The 20,077-nt window shown below is 40.6% G+C and overlaps 1 protein-coding gene and 1 long non-coding RNA gene across 6 annotated transcripts in view; one reads left to right on the forward strand and one right to left on the reverse strand.

The window, feature by feature from the left end:
* The window catches only part of LOC123567108 (uncharacterized), a 238,287-nt gene that overhangs the window by 24,103 nt on the left and 194,107 nt on the right, over positions 1-20,077 (forward strand). The window lies entirely within an intron of this gene.
* Positions 1-20,077, reverse strand: part of SPTLC3 (serine palmitoyltransferase long chain base subunit 3) — a 179,177-nt gene that overhangs the window by 12,831 nt on the left and 146,269 nt on the right. For all 3 annotated transcript variants that reach the window (XM_065522754.2, XM_045362497.3, XM_005568338.5), the window contains 2 exons: positions 9,215-9,350; positions 3,518-3,647 (listed from right to left, as the gene is read on the reverse strand). In XM_065522754.2, coding sequence (XP_065378826.1) covers positions 3,518-3,647; positions 9,215-9,350 — 266 coding nt within the window. The remainder of the gene's footprint in view (positions 1-3,517; positions 3,648-9,214; positions 9,351-20,077) is intronic.

Raw genomic sequence — 20,077 nt, forward strand, 5'->3', positions numbered from 1 at the left:
AAATTTCCTACATCGTATCTCAGTACTAAGAAAAAGTAACCAAAGTTATCTTTAAAATGACACCTCTCTGGGATAGTTTCTATCAATCTTTGCTGAAGGTGGGGGATGGACTAGTTCAGTGGTATCCAAAGTGAAGGACCTGCACATTTGGGGCATCTGTGAGATAATTTATGGAGGATGCAGGAGGAAAACATTAGGATTTCTATTATTATTATTATTATTTTTTTTTTTTTTGAGACAGAGTCTCACTTTGTTGCCCAGGCTGGAGTGCATTGGCATGATCTTGGCTCACTGCAACCTCCGCCTCCTGGGTTCAAGTGATTCTCCTGCCTCAGCCTTTCGAGTAGCTGGATTACAGGCATGTGCCACCACGCCTGGCTAATTTTTGTATTTTTAGTAGAGACGGGGTTTCACCATGTTGGCCAGGCTGGTCTCAAACTCCTGACCTCAGGTCATCCACCCACCTCAGCCTCCCAAAGTGCTGGGATTATAGGCGTGAGTCACCGCGCCCAACCTCTATTCACTTTTATCTCAACCTTTTAAACTTTTATTTATGTGTCTCTTATATAATGTACATAATATATTGGTAATGTGTATATCATTTATAAATAATTTATGTTAATGTTTGCTGATCCAAGAACACCCAGAACACACTCGTGCTCAAAGTTAGGTTTCTTTAGCTTGCTGGTATGGGAGAGGGAGGACACTGCGGAAGAACCATGGGCATCTTAGTGACAGGAGGATGGGAGTGGCTTCTCACTGCATTTGAGCTTGTGCCTGAGATGACTCTAAGGAAGCAGGGACTGGTTCTGGGTTGGATGCTGTTAAGAAATGGGAGCAGTTCACTGGCTGGCTATATAGTTATAACTTCTGTGTGAAAGGCGAGAGAATTAAAGCAAGGCTATAGTTGTTATTGGTAAATGAGCAAATGTCACACATGTCGGTCAGAAGAGGGAGACATTAAGTATTGTGGCCTTGTCTCTGTCTTGTCCAAATGTGGTCACGGAGTGCATGTCTAATATTATTTCTAGTCTATGAGCCTTCAGGTTCAATTGCTACCTTAATGTACTGGCTGTTCATCAGGGTCATTTTCCACTTTCTCTTACATGTACATTAAGGAACTGCTCAAAATTTTCTGTTGAGATGGGTGCTTGATTTGAAAAGTTTAGAGGCATTTGTCTAGATGATTGATGTCTCAGTATCCTTTCAAAGTAGGTATTTTGCAGCAATTAAGAAGTTGTGAAGAGAATCACCTACACGAATACCTCAGTGCTGCTTGGAGCACAAAATTACAAATTCATCCATGCGGTCTGTCCCTCCTGTCATCTCAGGGAACTTGCTTCCTGGCCACACTCTCTTCTCTCCCTTCTGTGCGAGGTCCCTTCTTCACTGTCTTCCTTTAATGTGTAAACATACTCAAGCCTTCTCCACTTTCAAGGGTATTTTCTAATCCTATTTTTTCTTTCTACAGTCAGACTTCTTGAACGTTTTGCCTGCCTTTTCTTTCTTTCTTTTTTTTTTTTTTTTGGCCAAATCTTTTTGCCTGCCTTTTCTTAACACCAACTCATTTCATTTAAAAGAAACAATTTGTTAAAATTCACATTCTGGAAATACATTTTAGCTCATTTTAGAGAATCTGGAAAATATAGAAGGGTGTAAAGAAAATAATGTTCACTCATCTCAAAACCTGGTTAGCTCAGTTGTTAATATGCTATTCAATAATTTGTACTGTGTACCTACTGTGTACGATACACTGGTTTATGTTTTGAGACTATACTGGTGAAGATGAAGGACACGGCAAGTGTGTGTGTGTGTGTGTGCGCACATGTGTACGTGTATAATTTCAAACTCAAATTATCCTCTTTACTCTTTTATTCTTTTATTATTTCTGTTCCCTTCATTCCCTTAAAATGCCTACTCTAAGGAATATCAAGTTCCTACTAATTGCTAATCCAATAGTTTTTTCTCATCCCTCACTGCATTTAAACTTCTTGCAGTTTTGAGGGGCATTTTGACCCTCCTCCTGCTTGAAACTTTCTCCTCTGTATGGAGTTTAATACTACACTGAACATGTCTTTCCTGACTGCTCTAGTTCCATGTAAGTCTGGGTCCCCACCTGTGATTCCTGTATCTACCCTGGAATGTAGGCACTCCGCAGGAGTCCACCCTGTTCACTGTTGCTCACATCTGGACAATTACATATTCTACTGTTGGCTGTAAGGATCCCTCAGTTCCCTAAACTATAGCAGCTCCAGCTTTGCATACTCTCCTAAGCTCTAGAATCTTACTTTTCTTCTATAGGTGGCCCATGGACACATAGTCTCAACATGTCTAGGACTGAGCTCATTCTATTCCCCCACTCCCACTGAAAATTTGCTCTTCCTTACTGTATACCTTATCTCATTTAAGTGCTTCACCATCCTTCTATTCATCAGGGCTAAAGACCTCAAATTGTCTTTGATTCTCTCTTCTCACATATGCACCACATCCAATCATTTGTCAAGTCATGGCAGCTCCACTCATTTGTAATATTTGTTCATGGATTCGTTTCTTTTGTTTCCACTACCATTAGCCTTGTCATCTCTTGTTTTGTTTAAATAGCTACATCTTAGGTCCTTTCCTTTGGCCCCGTTCCTCTCCAATTCATTTGTCACGTTCATTTCATAATGACATGATTGTGTCACTCCACTGATTGGAAGTCTTGAATGATGCTCGGTAACCTTTATTAAAAAGGCCTGGCTCAAAAGCCACTTCCCCTGTGAATCTTCTCCACTCTAATAATTCAGCCCACCTTCATGCTCCCACAGTTTTCTATATTTCTTCTTCAAGATTAATTTATTCTGTCTAGTATTATATGTGTTGCTTGTTTATTAGCATCTTCTCCTAGACTTTTTGCCCCAGGTTTGCACATAGTTGACTCTCAATAGTGTTTGCAAAACTGCATTTATGTTATGTGACTCTTCCCATTATCTCCAAACTGAGTAGATGGCTTCGTTCTCTGATATTACTTATTCACATAACAATGGAAATCAAGGGACAATAAAAGGCAATTTAAAAATCATTTCCGCCTCACTTAGGTGCTGCTGTAATGTGGATTTGTTCTTGTTGTTGGTTTTCCAACATGTTGCTTAGTTGGGTCATATTTTATTATGGCAGATTTCGTGGCTATGAAAAATGGCAGGATACACATAATTAAGTCCAAAATAGCATTTTACACCAGGTTTTGCATTTAAGATTAAGTAAATATAACAACATTTGGCTACTCAGTCAGTCTTTTCTAGGAAACCAAAATACTGATTGAAATCTTCACTAAACTGATTTTCTTTTCTATCTACTGAGTGGTCACAGTGTTGGCTGTTGTTGATGTGCCCTTATTTTTCGGCAGTGACTTTTGTCAGTGTTGTTTTCCTAAATCACCCAAGAGAAACTCAGAGAACCCCAGGCTGTTTCAATAAAAGGACTTGCTTTGAATCCAGGGTACCAGTACTGAGATCCTGTTGGCCTGTGGTGTACTCACCGTGTCTAACATCTCCCGGGTATGGGCTGCTGAAACACAAAACCGAGCCCGAGCTTCTGCGAGGGGAGTGGCTGGAAATCCCACGACCACCACTCCAATTTTTTTCTCTAACATATGCCTTGCAAAAGCCCTTAAGGAAAAGCAAAAAAAGAAAAAAAAAGTGGTTAATTGGGAAAAGACAACATTATCCTGACAAAAAAGGAATATGGCTAATTGACTTCTTTTTTTCTTTTTTTATGATAATAAGTGGAAGATGATTGAAGTTTTTGAACTTCTGTCAAATACAATTGACGAATAAATGGGCAGTCAGCCACTTGGTGCCACTCATGATGGTGTGTGTGGGATTATGGGTCTGACACACTCATCAGGTAATTGTGGATATTGAGTCTTTGACACCAAGCAGAAAATGCTGATGTTTATGACACTGGTTTAACAAATCTGCAGTGACATAAAATCCACCTGCAGGATCCCTAGGTATAAAAACCAAGCAGTTCCTATAATGCAATTCCATAAAGAAAGAATCTATATTAATTGTAAACCTACATGTTTTAAAAACTTAATACCAATAACGTAATGTGGAAATTTCAAGGAGCCTATACTTAATGAGTATAATGTGAAGACCAAGATCAGAGGGTCTGTAGGATCCAACCCCAAGTCAATATTCTCACTGCAGCGCCAAAGATTATGTTTTCCATCAAATCAGAGATAAGAAATAGCAAGGTCTCCTGATCGTTTCATAAGTGAACGAACATACCCAGGGATGCACAGGGATAATAAACTCAGTGACTGAATTTAAGAGGAATGGGGCAGAAGGGAGACCAGGAAAAAAGTGTTCACGCAGAGAACCTTACAGCCTATAGGACGTAAGTCATAGAACCAGAAAGCTGTTTGATGCAGGGTAAAACCTTCGTGAGCTATGATTCCTTCTATTCATCCTTCTAGTCTCTTTCTTTCCAGAGCTAATCTCAGTAACAATTCTAGAATATCAAGCTCGAAGTCTGTAAATATCTAGTGCTGAGAGCCAAGGTCAGACAAAAAGTCACTCCAGTGACTCTTTTTCCCCTTTGGGCTCTGTTAGTGTTTGCAGGAAAACTTAATTACTGAGTGACTTTACCCATAAGTGAGGTAAATGCCTCAGATCTGTTCTTAGCATTAAGAGATTGCTGTTGTATTATTTTAGGCTGGAAGCTGACAGCACCAGAGAAACATTCCAATCACAGGTCAGGAAGAATTCTTGAACCAGACATGGAGAACAAGCCTGCCCTTCCATTCACTTGTTTTGCTGTTGAGCAGTCTGCCTTTGGTTGTTTCAGACAGAACATAGGTTATCAGATGAAGCAATGAAGACTGCAAGACCTACAAGATGCATAGCTTCTCTGGCCCCCTGGCTTGGGCGAGGCAATATTAGCCCTTTGATTTCAACTAGGAAGGTTGGAAGGAGATGAAGCTTTCTAGCTGAGAAAGCTTGAAAACAGAGACTGTTCTTTCCCTTTCTTGATCACCCTATGGAAGGCTGCCCACGGAACTGCACAGAATGAGAGCTCATAATTGTCTGAGAAACAAGTCAAGTGCTTTTATTGCTAGAGTACAAACCACCTGACCCCTGATCTCAGGCCAGTTTTTGGGACTCCCAGAAGACCGCTTTCACTGTCTGCATGTTTCTCTTTGTACCAAAGGAAGCACGTTTTGCCAAAGAATGCAGAGCAAAATATATGACTCTGTTGATTCATTAGGCTAATGTGGCGTCTCCCTGGAGCACTTCTGAATTTAAACCTTACACTACTAAAGCTAGTGTTCTTAAGTTAATATGTATGATTGCACTGGAAATTTTATATAATGAGCCTTTGTGTTTGTACTCCCCGAAGCAATTGGCAATAGGCTGAAAGAAACTAAACTATGTGAAATAATAATAATAATAATGATAATAAACATTAGCATTGCATTGTATGCAGAATCACTACCTCTTGTATAACACCATCTTCCAAGTGTATTACATGAACAGGGGAAGAAAAATGCAAACCCTTTACCAAATACCAAATACAATACATTCTTGATTATTTAAGTATGTTTTATGGGTGAAATCACATTACACAGCTCTCTAGAAGATTCCAGTGGTAGACTTATAACAAGGCTTTGTTCAAAAGGATAACTTGCTACAGACTATGTTTTCATTCTGCATAGGAGGAAACGTGGAGATCACCATTCTTTAGTAAAATCAAAGGTTTTAAAATGACCAAATGAAAGAAGTGCTTCCACACTGGCTTATACAATTAACACCCTATTTCAAAAACGTCTCTACCTATAAACTTCCAACAAAGAAATATCACAGAAGGGAACAAAGCCAGACAGCAGGGCAAACTCTTGCCAGCAACTCCTACCGGTAACAGATAATACTACCTTTTGTAACTAACCTGTTCTGTTTCGTTAGGTGAGCCAGATTTTTTTTTTTTTCTGTTTGTAGTGATTGCTGCCTTTTGAATCACCAATGATGACATTAAAAATAGTTATAGTTATACTCTGTGTTGCTTTAATGAGATGTGCATTTTTTCCCTATGGACTAAAGCTTGAGAGATTGTGTTCTGTGTTCAAAAGAGCTCTAATTTATGAAGCCAATGAAACTGGCTTTGAATTCTAGGCTCTGCTGCCTGCAACCTGTGTGAGTCTTAGAGAGCAATTTTTTTTTTTTTTTTTTTTTTTAGACAGAGTTTCATGCTTGTTGCCCAGGCTGGAGTGCAGTGGTGTGATCTCAGCTCACTGCAACCTCTATCTCCCGGGTTCAAGCGATTCTTCTGCCTCAGTCTCCCAAGTAGCTGGGAGTATAGGTGCCTGCCACCATGCCCAGCTAATTTTTTTTTTTTTTTTTTTGTATTTTTAGTAGAAACAGGGTTTCACTGTGTTGGCCAGGCTGGTTTCAAACTCCTGACCTCAGGTGATCCACCTGCCTCGGCCTCCTAAAATGTTGGGATTACAGGTATGAGCCACCACACCCGGCCTTAGAAAGTAATTTGACCTTTCCAAGTCTTAGCATCTTCATATATAAACTAGGGCTAAACATCCTACCCTCCATGGGTAATCACTGAGGTCTAATAGCCTTACTTAGCATATATTTAGTACTCTGTGATATTAGCTCTTCTTAAAAAACAATCTTAAGTTGAAAGAAACAAGATGGTTTGACATATTATCCAGTGAATATAGCAATATGGAAGTGGAGTGTAGCAGGATCTTTACCTACTATTTTTTTCTGGACGTTTTATTTTTCGTAATGCAACCAAAAATTGTAATAATTATTTTGGAGAGCTGTGCAACCATGGTGACTCAACCTTGTACTCAGTTGAAACTGATAATGATCATCATTGTTGCAGAGTAGTAGTAGTAAAATGGCTACCACTGATTGAATGCTTAGGGCACGCCAACTACTATATTAGGTGCTTTGTACACATTACTAAAAATGACATTATTAATGACTTTATTGATTAATGCTATTAATAATGACAGCTAACACTGAATAGCTCTTATATAAGAGGTAACAGGCTAACTGCTTTATGGACATCATCTTGTTTAATCTTCACAGTAACCTTATGAAATCGATACTATTATGTCCCATTTTATAAATGAGAAAGCTGGAGCTTCAGAAAGCTGAGTAACTTGTCCAAGAATCCCCAGCTAGGAAGAGGAATAATCAAATTTCTTTTTGATTCCAAACCTTTCACCACACCATAGAGCATAACTTTTATATGAAGCATATTGTTCATAGCATATTGTATGAATTCTTGAAGTTACGTGCATTTGTTTTCACTACTTACGGACTCTTCTCATTGGGTTGGTTCAGTTTTCCAACCTGTTGGAATTCTAATTCTGGCTTTTGTTATTAAAGTTGGAACTATCCAGAACACTCCCTACTGTCAGTGTAACACTCCAGAATTATGTGTGTTTTACCTTGGACACGTTTATTTTCAGTGCCTTCTTTTGAGCTAATGATAAAATACTAGATAAACCTGAGCTAAGTTTGGACTATTTCTTCCAACACACATCATTTCCCCAATCATTTTGAATAAATGTATGTGTGTCTGTGCATGTGTGTGTGTTTGTGTGTCTTCAAAAATCAGGTGGTTAAAGGCCTTTGGATTGTCTGCTACTTTCAGTCACCGTTGTCACCCCTCCTTGACATTATCACACAGCAGTACGATGTATAACATTTCTGTGGCACATTATGTCCTCAGACACTTCAGGCACTGTTTTCCTGACCAAATCTGTGAACAAAGGGCCAACTGGTGGGAATGATGTGGCATGCTAAAAACTCATGTGTGTTTTAACTGCTTGTGATTTTGCTGTGGTAAAATGGCCCAAGACATAGTCTGAAGAATCAGTCTTTTAGGAACTTAAAACTCAGTCTTGCCCTCTGTGAGTTTTCATGAGTAAGCCCCAAGCCTCTTTGATTGGTATTTTTCTATACTTCAAGTACTCTGCCAATCTAGTCAGGCTATTAGAGAGTCAAACAAAGTTCCAGCAATGGGTTACACTGGAGGGGAGTTAGGACCACTAGAATTTGATGCATAGTATGTTGAATATGAATTTCTATCATGTGCTTGGTCAGAGACACAAACATTTTACCTTCAGAAAGGATTTTAGTTAACTTCCTTTTTTTTTGAGACAGGGTCTCATTCTATCACCCAGTCACCTAGGCTGGAGTGCAGTGGCACAATCTCAGCTCACTGCAACCTCTGCCTCCTGGGGTCAAGTGATCCTCCTGCCTCAGCCTCCCTAGTAGCTAGGACTACAGGCATGCACCACCACGTCCACCTAATTTTTGTATTTTTAGTAGAGACAGGGTTTCACCATGTTGGCCAGGCTGGTCTTGAACTCCTGACCTCAGGTGATCCACCTGCCTCACCCTCCCAAAGTACTGGGATTACAAGCATGAGCCAATGTGCTCTGCTAGTTAACTTCCTCTTAACAACATGTAATTAGTCTAATTATATTAGTCTCTAGTAGGTTGGAGAAGGACTCACGTATAAAATTGTCCCTGCCAAACTGACAAAAAGTCATGTTCTCCTCTTTATACAGTTGTTGCTAATGCTCAGTTTCAAAGTTACAATCAAGTAAACAACCCCCAAACAGGTTCACAGTAAGGGCATGAGAAACTGAGCATGAGCTTCAATGTGAGCCTTGGTTTGGGTTTTTGCATCTTAGTTTTACTGCTGTTTGACTTGTATGACTTGGGGCAGGTTGCTTAACTGCTCTCAGCCTCAGCTTCCCCATGCTTGAAGTGAGAATGTCCTCTTCTGAGGATGGCCACAGAGTTCAATGGGAGAAAGCACAGAGCCTGATCACATTGTTTTGATGGTAATATGGGGAGAGATGATCTTCAGAAGTTCTCCCTGAGAATGGTCTTGGGTCAGAAGGAGGCTCAGGATCGTGCTTAATTTACAGGTGAGGCTGAGGGAGATAAGTGATTTCCCTGATTTCACAGGACTTGAATTTAGGGAGACAGCTCAATCTTAGCACCTGGTTCCCTTTCTGTAAGACCTGTGGGAAGGGTCTAGCTGATAGGCTGGCAGGTGGCTTCTGAGCAGCTGTATGAGTGAATTCTGAACTCAATCACCCCATTCCAAATGCATAATCTGATGCCTGTGCCAAAAAGCCATCTTAGGTCACCTTGGGGTTTAGGTGTGATTATGAGATGCCTTGGATACTTACGCTACTTTACCAGGCATGTAAAGAAGCAGAGGAACAACAGGAGAATTCTCATTGCCATAGATAATGAATCCCATTTCCTGCAGTCTTTGTCTGAAGTATCTTGTGTTTTTCGCAAGTTGCCGTACTCTCTGCAACCCTGAAAAGAGACAGGCGTGAAATCCATCAATTTCCGCTAGAAAGAGGGAAGTAAAGTTCAGGTCAACTTGGCAAGCATCTCTAAGTCTTTCTGCAGGTCAGCAGCACTAGCTGGGAGGAGGAAGTAGGGAAGGGAGATATCTCCTGGGGAGTAGGTGTGGGCACTGATGCCCAGGTACTGCACTGAACCTGGAAGGCAGGAAGAGAGGTAGATGATGCTGTGAGGTGCTGCAAGCAACTGAAGCCAGGCTACGCTAGAAGGCCAGTGGGAGGCAGGGGAGGTACCTATTTTTTATAGACTCTGTGCAAAGTACCTTAAAAACACCAACACGAGAGAAGGGAGTGTTATTAGAAGTAACATAACCACTTCCCCCCACCCCCCATGCTTCATAGCAGATATTGGTAGATGCTTTTTAGCTAAACTGAATTGGCTCATTAAATTGTCCCTCAGTTAAATCTCTAACCCAAGGATCCTTCATCCAATCTGAATTTGTAGGGATAGCACATTCATAGACAAAGGTAAGTCCTGCTGAGATCAGGGCTGTTTTTTGAGGCATTTGGTGGTAGACTAACAGAAGGGAGGAAAGAGGGGGACTCCTGCTTTCCCAAGCCAGAAAAAAGGACAACATTGACCGAAAACAGAAGGACAAGCAAAGTACATACAGGGATCCATGTCAAGGTTATTGGTGCTTCAGCTCTAAGTCTTATATCCTGTGTCCTAAGTGTGTGTCCCAGTGCAGTGTTCACACATGTGAGATGTCAAAGTGATGAAAGAGCAGAAAGTCCCATCCTGAAGATTCCTGTCTACTCAGGTCCTGCTTCAAAATAGGTGGGTAAGTAAGCCAGCCAAAGCTAGATAGTGTTTGCTCAATAAGAATGAATAGGATTAAACACTGAAGTCCCCTAGAAATCAGCTCAAAGTTTGCATTTGATGCAGGATTGCTGCTGGGCAGGAATGTGTCACTACAGTCTTATATCTTACTGGTTGTCTTTAGCGGACCTCCATTCTGAGTGGTGAGATGTTCAGACGAACTGGTCAGAGATTCTGCTCTAGAGGTTATACAATGTTTTGAACATCACTCATGGGTGTTTGTAACTCTTCAGATGGAAATAGGGTAAACATTTCAGTAAACATGTCAATCACAGTCATCTGGTCTCTTCTTGGAGAAATAGCCCCAGATTGTGCCTTGACAAAGAATTGAGCAGTGGGCATCTTGTGCTCAGTATCCTTCTCCAGAGAATCATACTGTTGAGTAGGGTTGGCCCTGACTTTCCTCTTTTCTACAAGGTAGTATGAGGGCCAGTCTTGATCAGTTGGAATACTTCATTCCCCTGATTATTGGTTTGATGATGGAGCACAACTAGGGACTATTTGAGTCTTTCTTTCAGATCGACTGAGGAAGAAGTGTAAGCATCAAATAATTATAAAGCTGCATCTTTGGTCCTCTCCTGGAGGAAGCCTGCTTGAGAATGATATTGACTTACATAGAAGTCACTGCGCAGGACACTGAGAGTCCTGATGGCATCATCTGAACCTTTGGGTCTAGCTGTGCCTAAGCCAGACCATTTTTTTAGACTTCCCTGCTGTATGAGCCAATACATTTCCTCTTCTGCCTCCTATAACCAAATGTGTCCTGAATAATTCAGGTGGTGGCTACTAATTGGATCAAGTAGCCTCTAAAGGACAATAATAATATCAACAACAACAATAATTATAGCTCACCCATATGTGATGTCACCATTGTTATAAGTTCTTGACATTTATTGATTTAGTCATCACAACAACCAAATTGGTATAAGAACTGTAATCCTATGTTATACCCAAGGAGAAGCCAAGTAACTTACACAAATTTACGTAGTTGGTAGGTGACCAAGCCAGAATTGGATTCTAGAATCTTAGATTCTAGAATCTTCTAAAGATCAATAAAACTCTCATTTCTGCCAGCTGTTTGTATTATGATTTATATATATATATAAAATATGTATAAATACATATAAAATATATTATATATATAAATACATATAAAATGTATTATATATATAAATATATATATATTTTTAAGTAGAGGCAGTTGAGAGTTGAAGGCTGAGCAAGTGCTTGATGGACTCATGTTGTGAGTGGTTGGGTAAGGTATCGCTAGCATAGCATATCGCTAGGTTGGAGTCTAGGGCCCCCTTCACTTTAGGTAGAGGTCCTGAAGGGCTGTGTCCAAGGAGCGAGGGTGAACCAGGTATAGACAAGCTCCCAAAGGCACTTTCTTTACCCAGACATCTAACATTTTTTCACTAGTCTCTATCACTCGCAAAATACTTCAAATATTCCTTTAAGTTTTCCTTTGGTCATTGGGCCTAAATGGACTTAACTTCTGTGATACCTTAATTGTGTTAACGATACGGTATATGCAGAGAAATGGAGATTTAGTTGAGTGGAACACAGACCAAGGAGCAAGATGCTAAATGCCCCGATCGTCCATGCTTGTTTTCTGTTACTTTCTTTTTCCCAACTCCAGTTCTCAAGGATGATCCCTCCCCAACTCTGCCAGCTCCCAGCAGGCAGATTGGGATGGAGAGGTCATCCGGCTTATTGTTCTTTCCTAGGGATGCTGACATCTCAGCCCCTCTATCCTGACCACAGACAATGAATGGAGCATGCCCTTGACCCAAAGGCAGTCCACTTTGGTGTTTGCAAGGAAGCCATACATTGGTCTATCATAGGAGCTTTGAAAAAGAGACAATAAATATAAATTAAACAAACCGGATCTTCTTGCTATTACAGTGTGGATGTGAAAAATCTAGAGAGGATGGTAGTAAAATTTAGCTGGTAGTAAGAGTAGAAATTGAAAGACATAGAAAAAACGCTTATTGGCAGAATCTGTGAGACAGAGTAAACTATTGGTTGGTAGAAGTTGTGGCTACCTATAAAGAAGAGAGGTGGGCAGTTCAAGGTTAGTCAGTAACAATAGGAATAGTAAGATATAAAAACAGAAGAGCTTATAGTCTTGTGAGAGAAACAGACATTAATCAAATAATCACACAAATGGTTGTAAAATTGCAACTCTGATGAGCAGTGTAGAGAAATGTTATGTGGTGTTATGAGAGCTCATAAGAGGGAGACTGGACCAAATCTGGAAAAAATCAATAAACGATGAATGAACAAAGATCCAAAGGATGAGCAAGTATTAACCATACAAAAAGCTAAAGGAGAGTATTCCAGGCCTAGCAAATAGGTGCAATGGTCTTGTGGTTTGTAGAAGAACACAGAAGTTGTGAACAAGGCAAGATGTAGTTGAGGGTGGGACAAGATGAGGCTGGAAAGATGAATGGATTGTCTAAAAAAGAAAAAATGAGGTGAGACTATAGGGATTGAAGAATCCCACACTTGATGATTGGAAGGAGTAGGAATAAGATGAATTTGAAAGGGAGACAAAATAGCAGCAACCAGAGAGGGAGAAAACAAAGCCGGACATAGAATAGTGTTCCTTGGTTTTATCAACATGACAACTCATTGACAACCTTTACTTTGGAGTCCCTGGATGGAACTTTGATTTTAAAGAAAGAAACAGGTAGTTCCAAGTATGGTTTCTTAGTTCATATTCCTTTCAAAATCCCCAATTCTAAATTTGCAATGTGAATAGAAGTAAGAAATCCAGAGACGCGTAGAAACATCTGTGTGTCTCTCTCTATATATATGCTTAGACACAGTCTCCTTTGTGCTAAAAAAAAGGAATCTTATAACATGCTGGTGTGTCCCTTGGAAACTTGTATGTTTACAGAGCTTATTGGAAGCGCAGGATTAGAAATTAAGAAGGAGAATATTTGCCTTACTTAAGAAAAATCACCCATACATTGAAACTGTGTTTAGAGAGTTAAGAACATGTGGAGTAGGGGGAGATTGTGGACAGAAGGAAAGGAAAAGAGAGTAAGGATTGTTTTAAAGGTGATTGAAATCAAGGCACAGAGATACATCTCAGCCACCAAAATATATTCCATATGGCCTGTCCCCGTGTGCGTTCAGCACTTTTGTGGCTCATTAGCTACACAATGAACAGATGACTTAATCAGGCTGGGCCTGATGATTCCTACATGTTCCCCCTTGAAGACTAGAAGGATTTCCTGGCCTGGAAGTGCCTGAGTGGCTTCAATTGCTTTTCCCAATGGCATTATCTTTGCACTTGCCTATAATGATTCATCTATCATTGGCTGCCTAGCTACTTAATTGGCCCCGGCTGTCCCTGCTTCCTTGATTAACCCAAGAAACTGGATCATCAGCTAATGTCACCATTTCACTGCTTCCAGATCCTTCAGAGACTTTACCGAACAGATGATGTCCAGGGGTCTCTGACGCCTAAGAACTAAATGTTTTACTCTTCCCTATCTTTCCTATCTTTGAACCATTTAGCACAGCATGGCTGACAAGCCATTATGACACACTTTGTGGTTGCCACACTTTCTCATATAGGTCACTACAAATGCCTTTGAGGTCTTTTGCGTTTGCCAAGATACAGCTCCTTTCAATTACTGTATTGCTCATTCTTCAAAATTGAAAACATTCTCATACTCTTGGAAGGCCTAGGGACAGAGGTGGAATTTGTACATATAAAACGCTACTCATCTAAACAGGATGCAAATGATTTTATTAATTACATTGGGCTTTGAGGTTTTTGCTTGAAGAGTGATTTGCAAAAGTAGAAGCAACATTTGGTGCATGTTCTTTTGTACAGGGACAGGCCATGCTAGGATGGCAAAGGGAAGCTTTGGAGATTGGGCACTGCGGCCACATCCCCTTCAAGACACTCAGAGTCTCCAATTAAGTAGTTTCTGATCCTTCTTCTACATATTACACAGAAGACAGGGAAAGTCCCTACTCACGTAAATAAGTGAATGAAAAAATCTCTTACGTAGCCTTCTGCAGAGTTTCCATAAGTATTTGTCATATTTTGGATTCTCTGAGGAGGCTGTTGAGTGGAAAAGGAATAGGCTTTGGGGTTAAGTGGGATGGGAATCAAACTCCACCTGGACAGCATAAAATCTAAAAATCTCAGTTTTAGCTGTAAATTAGAGATAAGCTTATCTTACAGGAAAATTGGGAGAAATCAAGAAGTTAATGTAGGAAAAGTGCTTAGTACTGTATCTGGCATTTGGTAGGTCCTTGAAAGGGGAATTGCCATTTTCTGCTGGACAATAGTTCTCTGCAGCCTCAGTGCCATCTCACAGTCATCTGGAGAGCTTGGCAAACCTTATGTCCAGGCTGCACCCCAGACCCATTAAATCACGATCTCTGGGGATGGGACCTGGCATGAGTTTTGGATTTAACAAGGCTCAGCCAAGCAGATTGGGATGTCTCAGAAATAGCTGCCATTCCTGGTCCACCTCTAGGGCCATGCATGGCCTTTTCTGGGTATCTGAATGCAGCCTGGCTGAGCTATGCTCCTACACTGGATGTGACAAATAAAAATGGGCATATGTGGTAGCCTCTTGTTTGGCATGATTACTTCCCAGCAGTTCCTGAGTGCTCAGTTTCCTGAGATATGTTTTTGTGGGGGTGACCTGCTCTCCTGACGGCTACGTGCTCTGAAGCTTTCACTCATCTTAAGATCAGCCTCCCTGTCAACCCCACCCCTCTCATGAGGGTGGTTAAATCAAGGGTGAACCTACCCTGGCTGATGACCTGTCTGTTCCTGTTCTATCTCCTCTGATTTCTGTCTTTGCTGGCTTTGAGAGATAGGCTAGGTTAACAGAGGCCACAAATACTTTAACCTCCCCTCCGATGCTGTTAAAACAAAACCAGCTGGGTCAGGGGAAGAAAAACAAATAAAACACAAAGCCTCTTACTACAAAGCTTTGCAGTCCCCTAATAAAAACAATGGTCAGTGGCATTTCCAAAAATATGTTTAGGACAACTCAGTCTCCCAGAGGCCCAGAAAGAAATACAGATGGTGGAAACTACCAGAATGACCTGTCTTAAAGAAGGAAAATTTCTTCTCTGTCGAACCATTGGCATGCAAAAAAAGAGAAAGGCATTTCCCCCATAATCCTAAGCAAAAGAGATGGGCTTAACGAGTTTGTGAGCCAATACCATTGTCACTGTCTATTTTCTGCAGGCTTTGCAATCTCATTTTCTAACAGGAAACATGAATATGCCCAGATACCATGGGATGACTTATTTTATTATTTCCCAGGCTTGAAAATATATGTTCAGAAATATACCCAGCTCTATCCCTCCTTAAATTATTCAGCACACGACCACTGTCCAGAATACAGACTGCATGATCTCAAACATGCTCCTAGGCAGTATTGCTTGGAAAATGAGGTCCTTGTCTTTAGAGATGGGAAGTCACGTTCCATAAAACATTTCTCACATTTTAAGAAGTTGATATTTCTGAAAAATTAACCCATGGAAAATCAAATTGATATTAAAGAATGCCTGCAGTGGTCTAAGAATGCCTAATTTCCCCTGCCCTTCCCTGCTTCTCTATCTGCCAGTTTACGCTGGTTTTTTTCCCCTGGCTTGGCGAGGGGGCAGAGGGTGATGGGGAGAGACCTTGGAGTAAAGTTTCAACGTGGCAGCAGGAAGCCAGCGTCTGTTATTTTAAGCACTGGACACCAGACAGGACATTTTGTTTCCAACACACTCAGGGGCAGAGAGATCTCAGTAAAGATCAAGAGGCTACAGAGCAGCAAGAATCATAAGAATCACATTAGCACTGACAAGCTTCCCAGTGGGGTGGAGAAAAGAGCATTTGGAGTGGTTTACTAAGAGGAATGCACATTTTTATCAGGCACTGAAGCTCTCCCTTTTGATGTTGGGATTCCAGGTCTATGGCATGTTTTATAGTCACATACACATGTTCCAAGGACTCTCCAGGCTGTTCAGTCTTGCCCCTGTGGAATGCATGCAGGAGCAGGCTGGACATCAGGGGTGGGCAGCCATCTGCATGGCCTGATTTCGAGGGCCCTGGGAAGACACCCTGCCTCCACCTCCCACCAGCTGCTCACACACACGGTTAGTTATTTAATCCCCAAGCAAGGATGAGAATGGACATTTCTTGTGCACCTACTGTGAGCCAGGAACTGGCTTTTTGGGCTCACTTCACAGATGAGGAAACTGAGGCCTGGAGATCAGGAATGCATTACCCAGCTGACCTGGAAATTGGCAGTGCCTAGGAGACTATCAAAGGTGGCTCTTTGGAAAACCTGGTAAACTCACTCATGATGAGGCGTGAATTCCATCATTCACGGAGACATACACTTCACAAATGAAAAGTACTCACTATGTACAGGAGCCAGACCAGCTGCTGAGGTGGGAATAGAAGATGAAAAATTTCTGACACTGTTTGGAACAAATGATCTAACAGGAGACAAGGCAGATATCAAATAACATACAACCAAAAATAGGTGCCATGAGACAGATGTAGACATTTGCGTAGTATTATTGCTTCCTGAATACTTATAAAATGAATGATAAGATATTACTTTGCATTTAAATAGAGAGTAATATTTTAGCAAGTCATTAATTATGTAATTTTACACATTAAGTGAGGTAATATGGGAAGCTGAGGGCCTTCTGGGAACCCTTGTAAATCAGTGATTTTTTTTTTTTAATTTTAATTTTAGGTTTCAGGGTACATGTGAAGGTTTGTTACATAGGTAAACACATGTCGCGGGGATTTGTTGTACATATTATCTCGTCATCCAGGTATTAAGCCCAGTACAATAGTTCTCTCTTCTGTTCCTTTCTCTCCTCCTATCCTCCTCCCTCAAGTAGACCCCAATGTCTGTTGTTTCTTTCTTTGTGTTCATAAGTTCTCATCATTTAGCTCCCACTTATAAGAACATGTGGCATTTGGTTTTCTGTTCCTGTGTTAGTTTGCTAAGGATAATAGCCTCCAGCTCCATCCATGTTCCTACAAAAGACATGATCTTGTTCTTTCTTATGGCTGCATACTATTCCATGGTGTGTATGTACCACATTTTCTTTATCCAGTCTGTCACTGATAAGGATTTAGGTTGATTCCATGTCTTTGCTATTGTGACTAGTGCTGCAAGGAACATTCACATGCATGTGGCTTTATGGCAGAACTATTTATATTTGTCTGGGTCTATGCCCAGTATTGTGATTGCTGGGTCAAATGGTAGTTCTACTTTTAGCTCTTTGAGGAATCACCATACTGCTTTCCACAATGGTTGAACAAATTTACACTCCCACCAACAGTGTGTAAGTGTTCCCTTTTCTCTGCAACCTCACCAGAATCTGTTGTTTTTTCACTTTTTGATAATAGCCATTCTGATGGCTTTTATCGTCAGATAAGATGCCATCTTATCTGATGTGGTGTGAGAAGATATCTCACTGTGGTTTTGACTTGCATTTCTCTAATGATCCCTGATATTGAGGGTTTTTTTCATATGCTTGTTGGCCGCATATATGCCTTCTTTTGAGAAGTGTCTATTTATGTCCTTTGCCCACTTTTTAATGGGGCTGTTTTTCTCTTGTGAATTTGTTTAAGTTCCTTATAGATGCTGGATATTAGACCTTTGTCAGATGCATAGTTTGCAAAAATTTTCTCCTATTCTGTAGGTTGTCTGTTTACGCTGTTGATAGTTTCCTTTGCTGTGTGTAAGCTCTTAAGTATAATTATATCCCACTTGTCAATTTCTGCTTTTGTTGCAACTACTCTTGGCATCTTTTTCATGAAATATTTTCTCGTTCCTATGTCCAGGATGGTATTGCCTAGGCTATCTTCCAGGGTTTTTATAGTTTTGGGTTTTACATTTAAGTCTTTAATCCATCTTGAGTTGACTTTTGTGTATGGTGGAAGAAAGATGTCCAGCTTCAAATCTTCTGCATATGGCTAGCCAGTATTTAGGTATTATTTAGGTTGATTCCGTGTCTTTGCTGTTGTGAATAGTGCTGCAAGAAACATTCACATGCAAGTGACTTTATGGCAGAATTATTTATATTGTCCCTATTTAATAAATGATGCTAAGTGCTTTCCCCATTACTTGTTTTTGTCAAGTTTGTTGAAGATTAGATGGTTGTAGATGTGCAGTCTTATTTCTGAGCACTCTATTCTGTTCCATTGGTCTATGTGCCTGTTTTCTTACCAGTATCATGCTGTTTTGGTTACTTAGCCTTGTAGTATAGTTTGAAGTTGGGTAACATGATGCCTCCAGCTTTGTTCTTTTTGCTTAGGATTGTCTTGGGTATTTGGGCTCTTTTTTGGTTCCATATGAATTGTAAAATCTTTTTTTTATTTTCTAGTTTTGTAAAGAATGTCATTGGTAGTTTGATAGGAATAGAACTGAATCTGTAAATTGCTTTGGGCAGTATAGCCATTTCAATGATGCTGATTCTTCCTATCCATGAACATGGAATGTTTTTCCATTTGTGTGTGTCTTCTCTGGTTTCTTTGAGCAGTGTTTTGTAATTTTTGTTGTAGAGATCTTTCACCTGGTTAGCTCTATTCCAAGGTATTTTATTCTTTTTGTGGCAATTGTGAATAGGATTCTTTTCTAATTTGGCTCTCAGTTTTGCTGTTGTTGGTGTATAGAAATGCTAGTGATTTTAGTACATTGATTTTGTTTCCTGCAACTTTGCTGAAGTCGTTTATCAGCTGGAGGAGCTTTGGGGCTAGTACTATGGGGTTTTCTAGATATAGAATCATGTTGTCTGCAGAGATAATTTGATTTCCTCTCTTCCTATTTAGATGCCCTTTTTTTCTTTCTCTGGCCTCAAAATCAGTGATTCTTAACCAGAGAAACACACCAGAGTCTTCTGGAATTTTCTTTTTCAAGAATACACATAGTAGGCTGGGTGCGGTGGCTTACGCCTGAAATCCCCGCACTTTGGGAGGCCGAGGCAGGCAGATCACGAGGTCAGGAGATCAAGACCATCCTGGCTAACAAGGTGAAACCCCGTCTCTACTAAAAATACAAAAAAATTAGCCGGGCCTGGTGGCAGGTGCCTGTAGTCCCAGCTACTCGGGAAGCTGAGGCAGGAGAATGGCGTGAACCCGGGAGGCGGAGCTTGCAGTGAGCCGAGATCGTGTCACTGCACTCCAGCCTGGGCGACAGAGCAAGACTCCGTCTCAAAAAAATATATATATATACATACATAGTAGGCCTCCCTCTGCAGACATTCTTCTCCAGAAGGACTAGGTTGGACCTTTCAGAAAGACTCACTGGGTAACTGTGGTGTGTACCCCCAGTTAAGAACCACTGCTGAAAGTCACAAATTATATTGTGTTTGTTGATTCTCTAAAAATCATGATTGATGATAACTGAAGACACCAGAAAATAATTCAGCCTCAAGAAATTTTTGTGCTTAGTCAATGGATTTGTGCATCAGGTTCCATCTGCCTCTATATCTATAGAGATGAGCAAGTCACTCATCAGCTCTAAGCCTCAATTTACTGATCTGTTAAATGGGGATGATAGTAATGCTACTACATCTATTTCCCAGAACTTTTGGGAGGATGATTGATTCAGCATCTGCTTACTTAGTACCTATTATTTGTAAGTGGCTGTTGTGTTCAGTGGAAGATTAAAATATCAGTGTGTCCACTATTTTCAAGGGTCTCATAAACTAGAAAAATTAATCATAACAGAAGATAGAAAATCAAGTGCCCAATGAAAGAAGTACTCTGCGAGTTCGAAGGAGACCTAGAGATGGTAACTTAACATCTTGTGGACACACGTTTGGGAATGCAGAGGAGAGGGATGAGTACTTGC

Source organism: Macaca fascicularis, chromosome 10, assembly GCF_037993035.2.
Source record: "Macaca fascicularis isolate 582-1 chromosome 10, T2T-MFA8v1.1".
NCBI classification, from domain to species: Eukaryota; Metazoa; Chordata; class Mammalia; order Primates; family Cercopithecidae; genus Macaca; species Macaca fascicularis.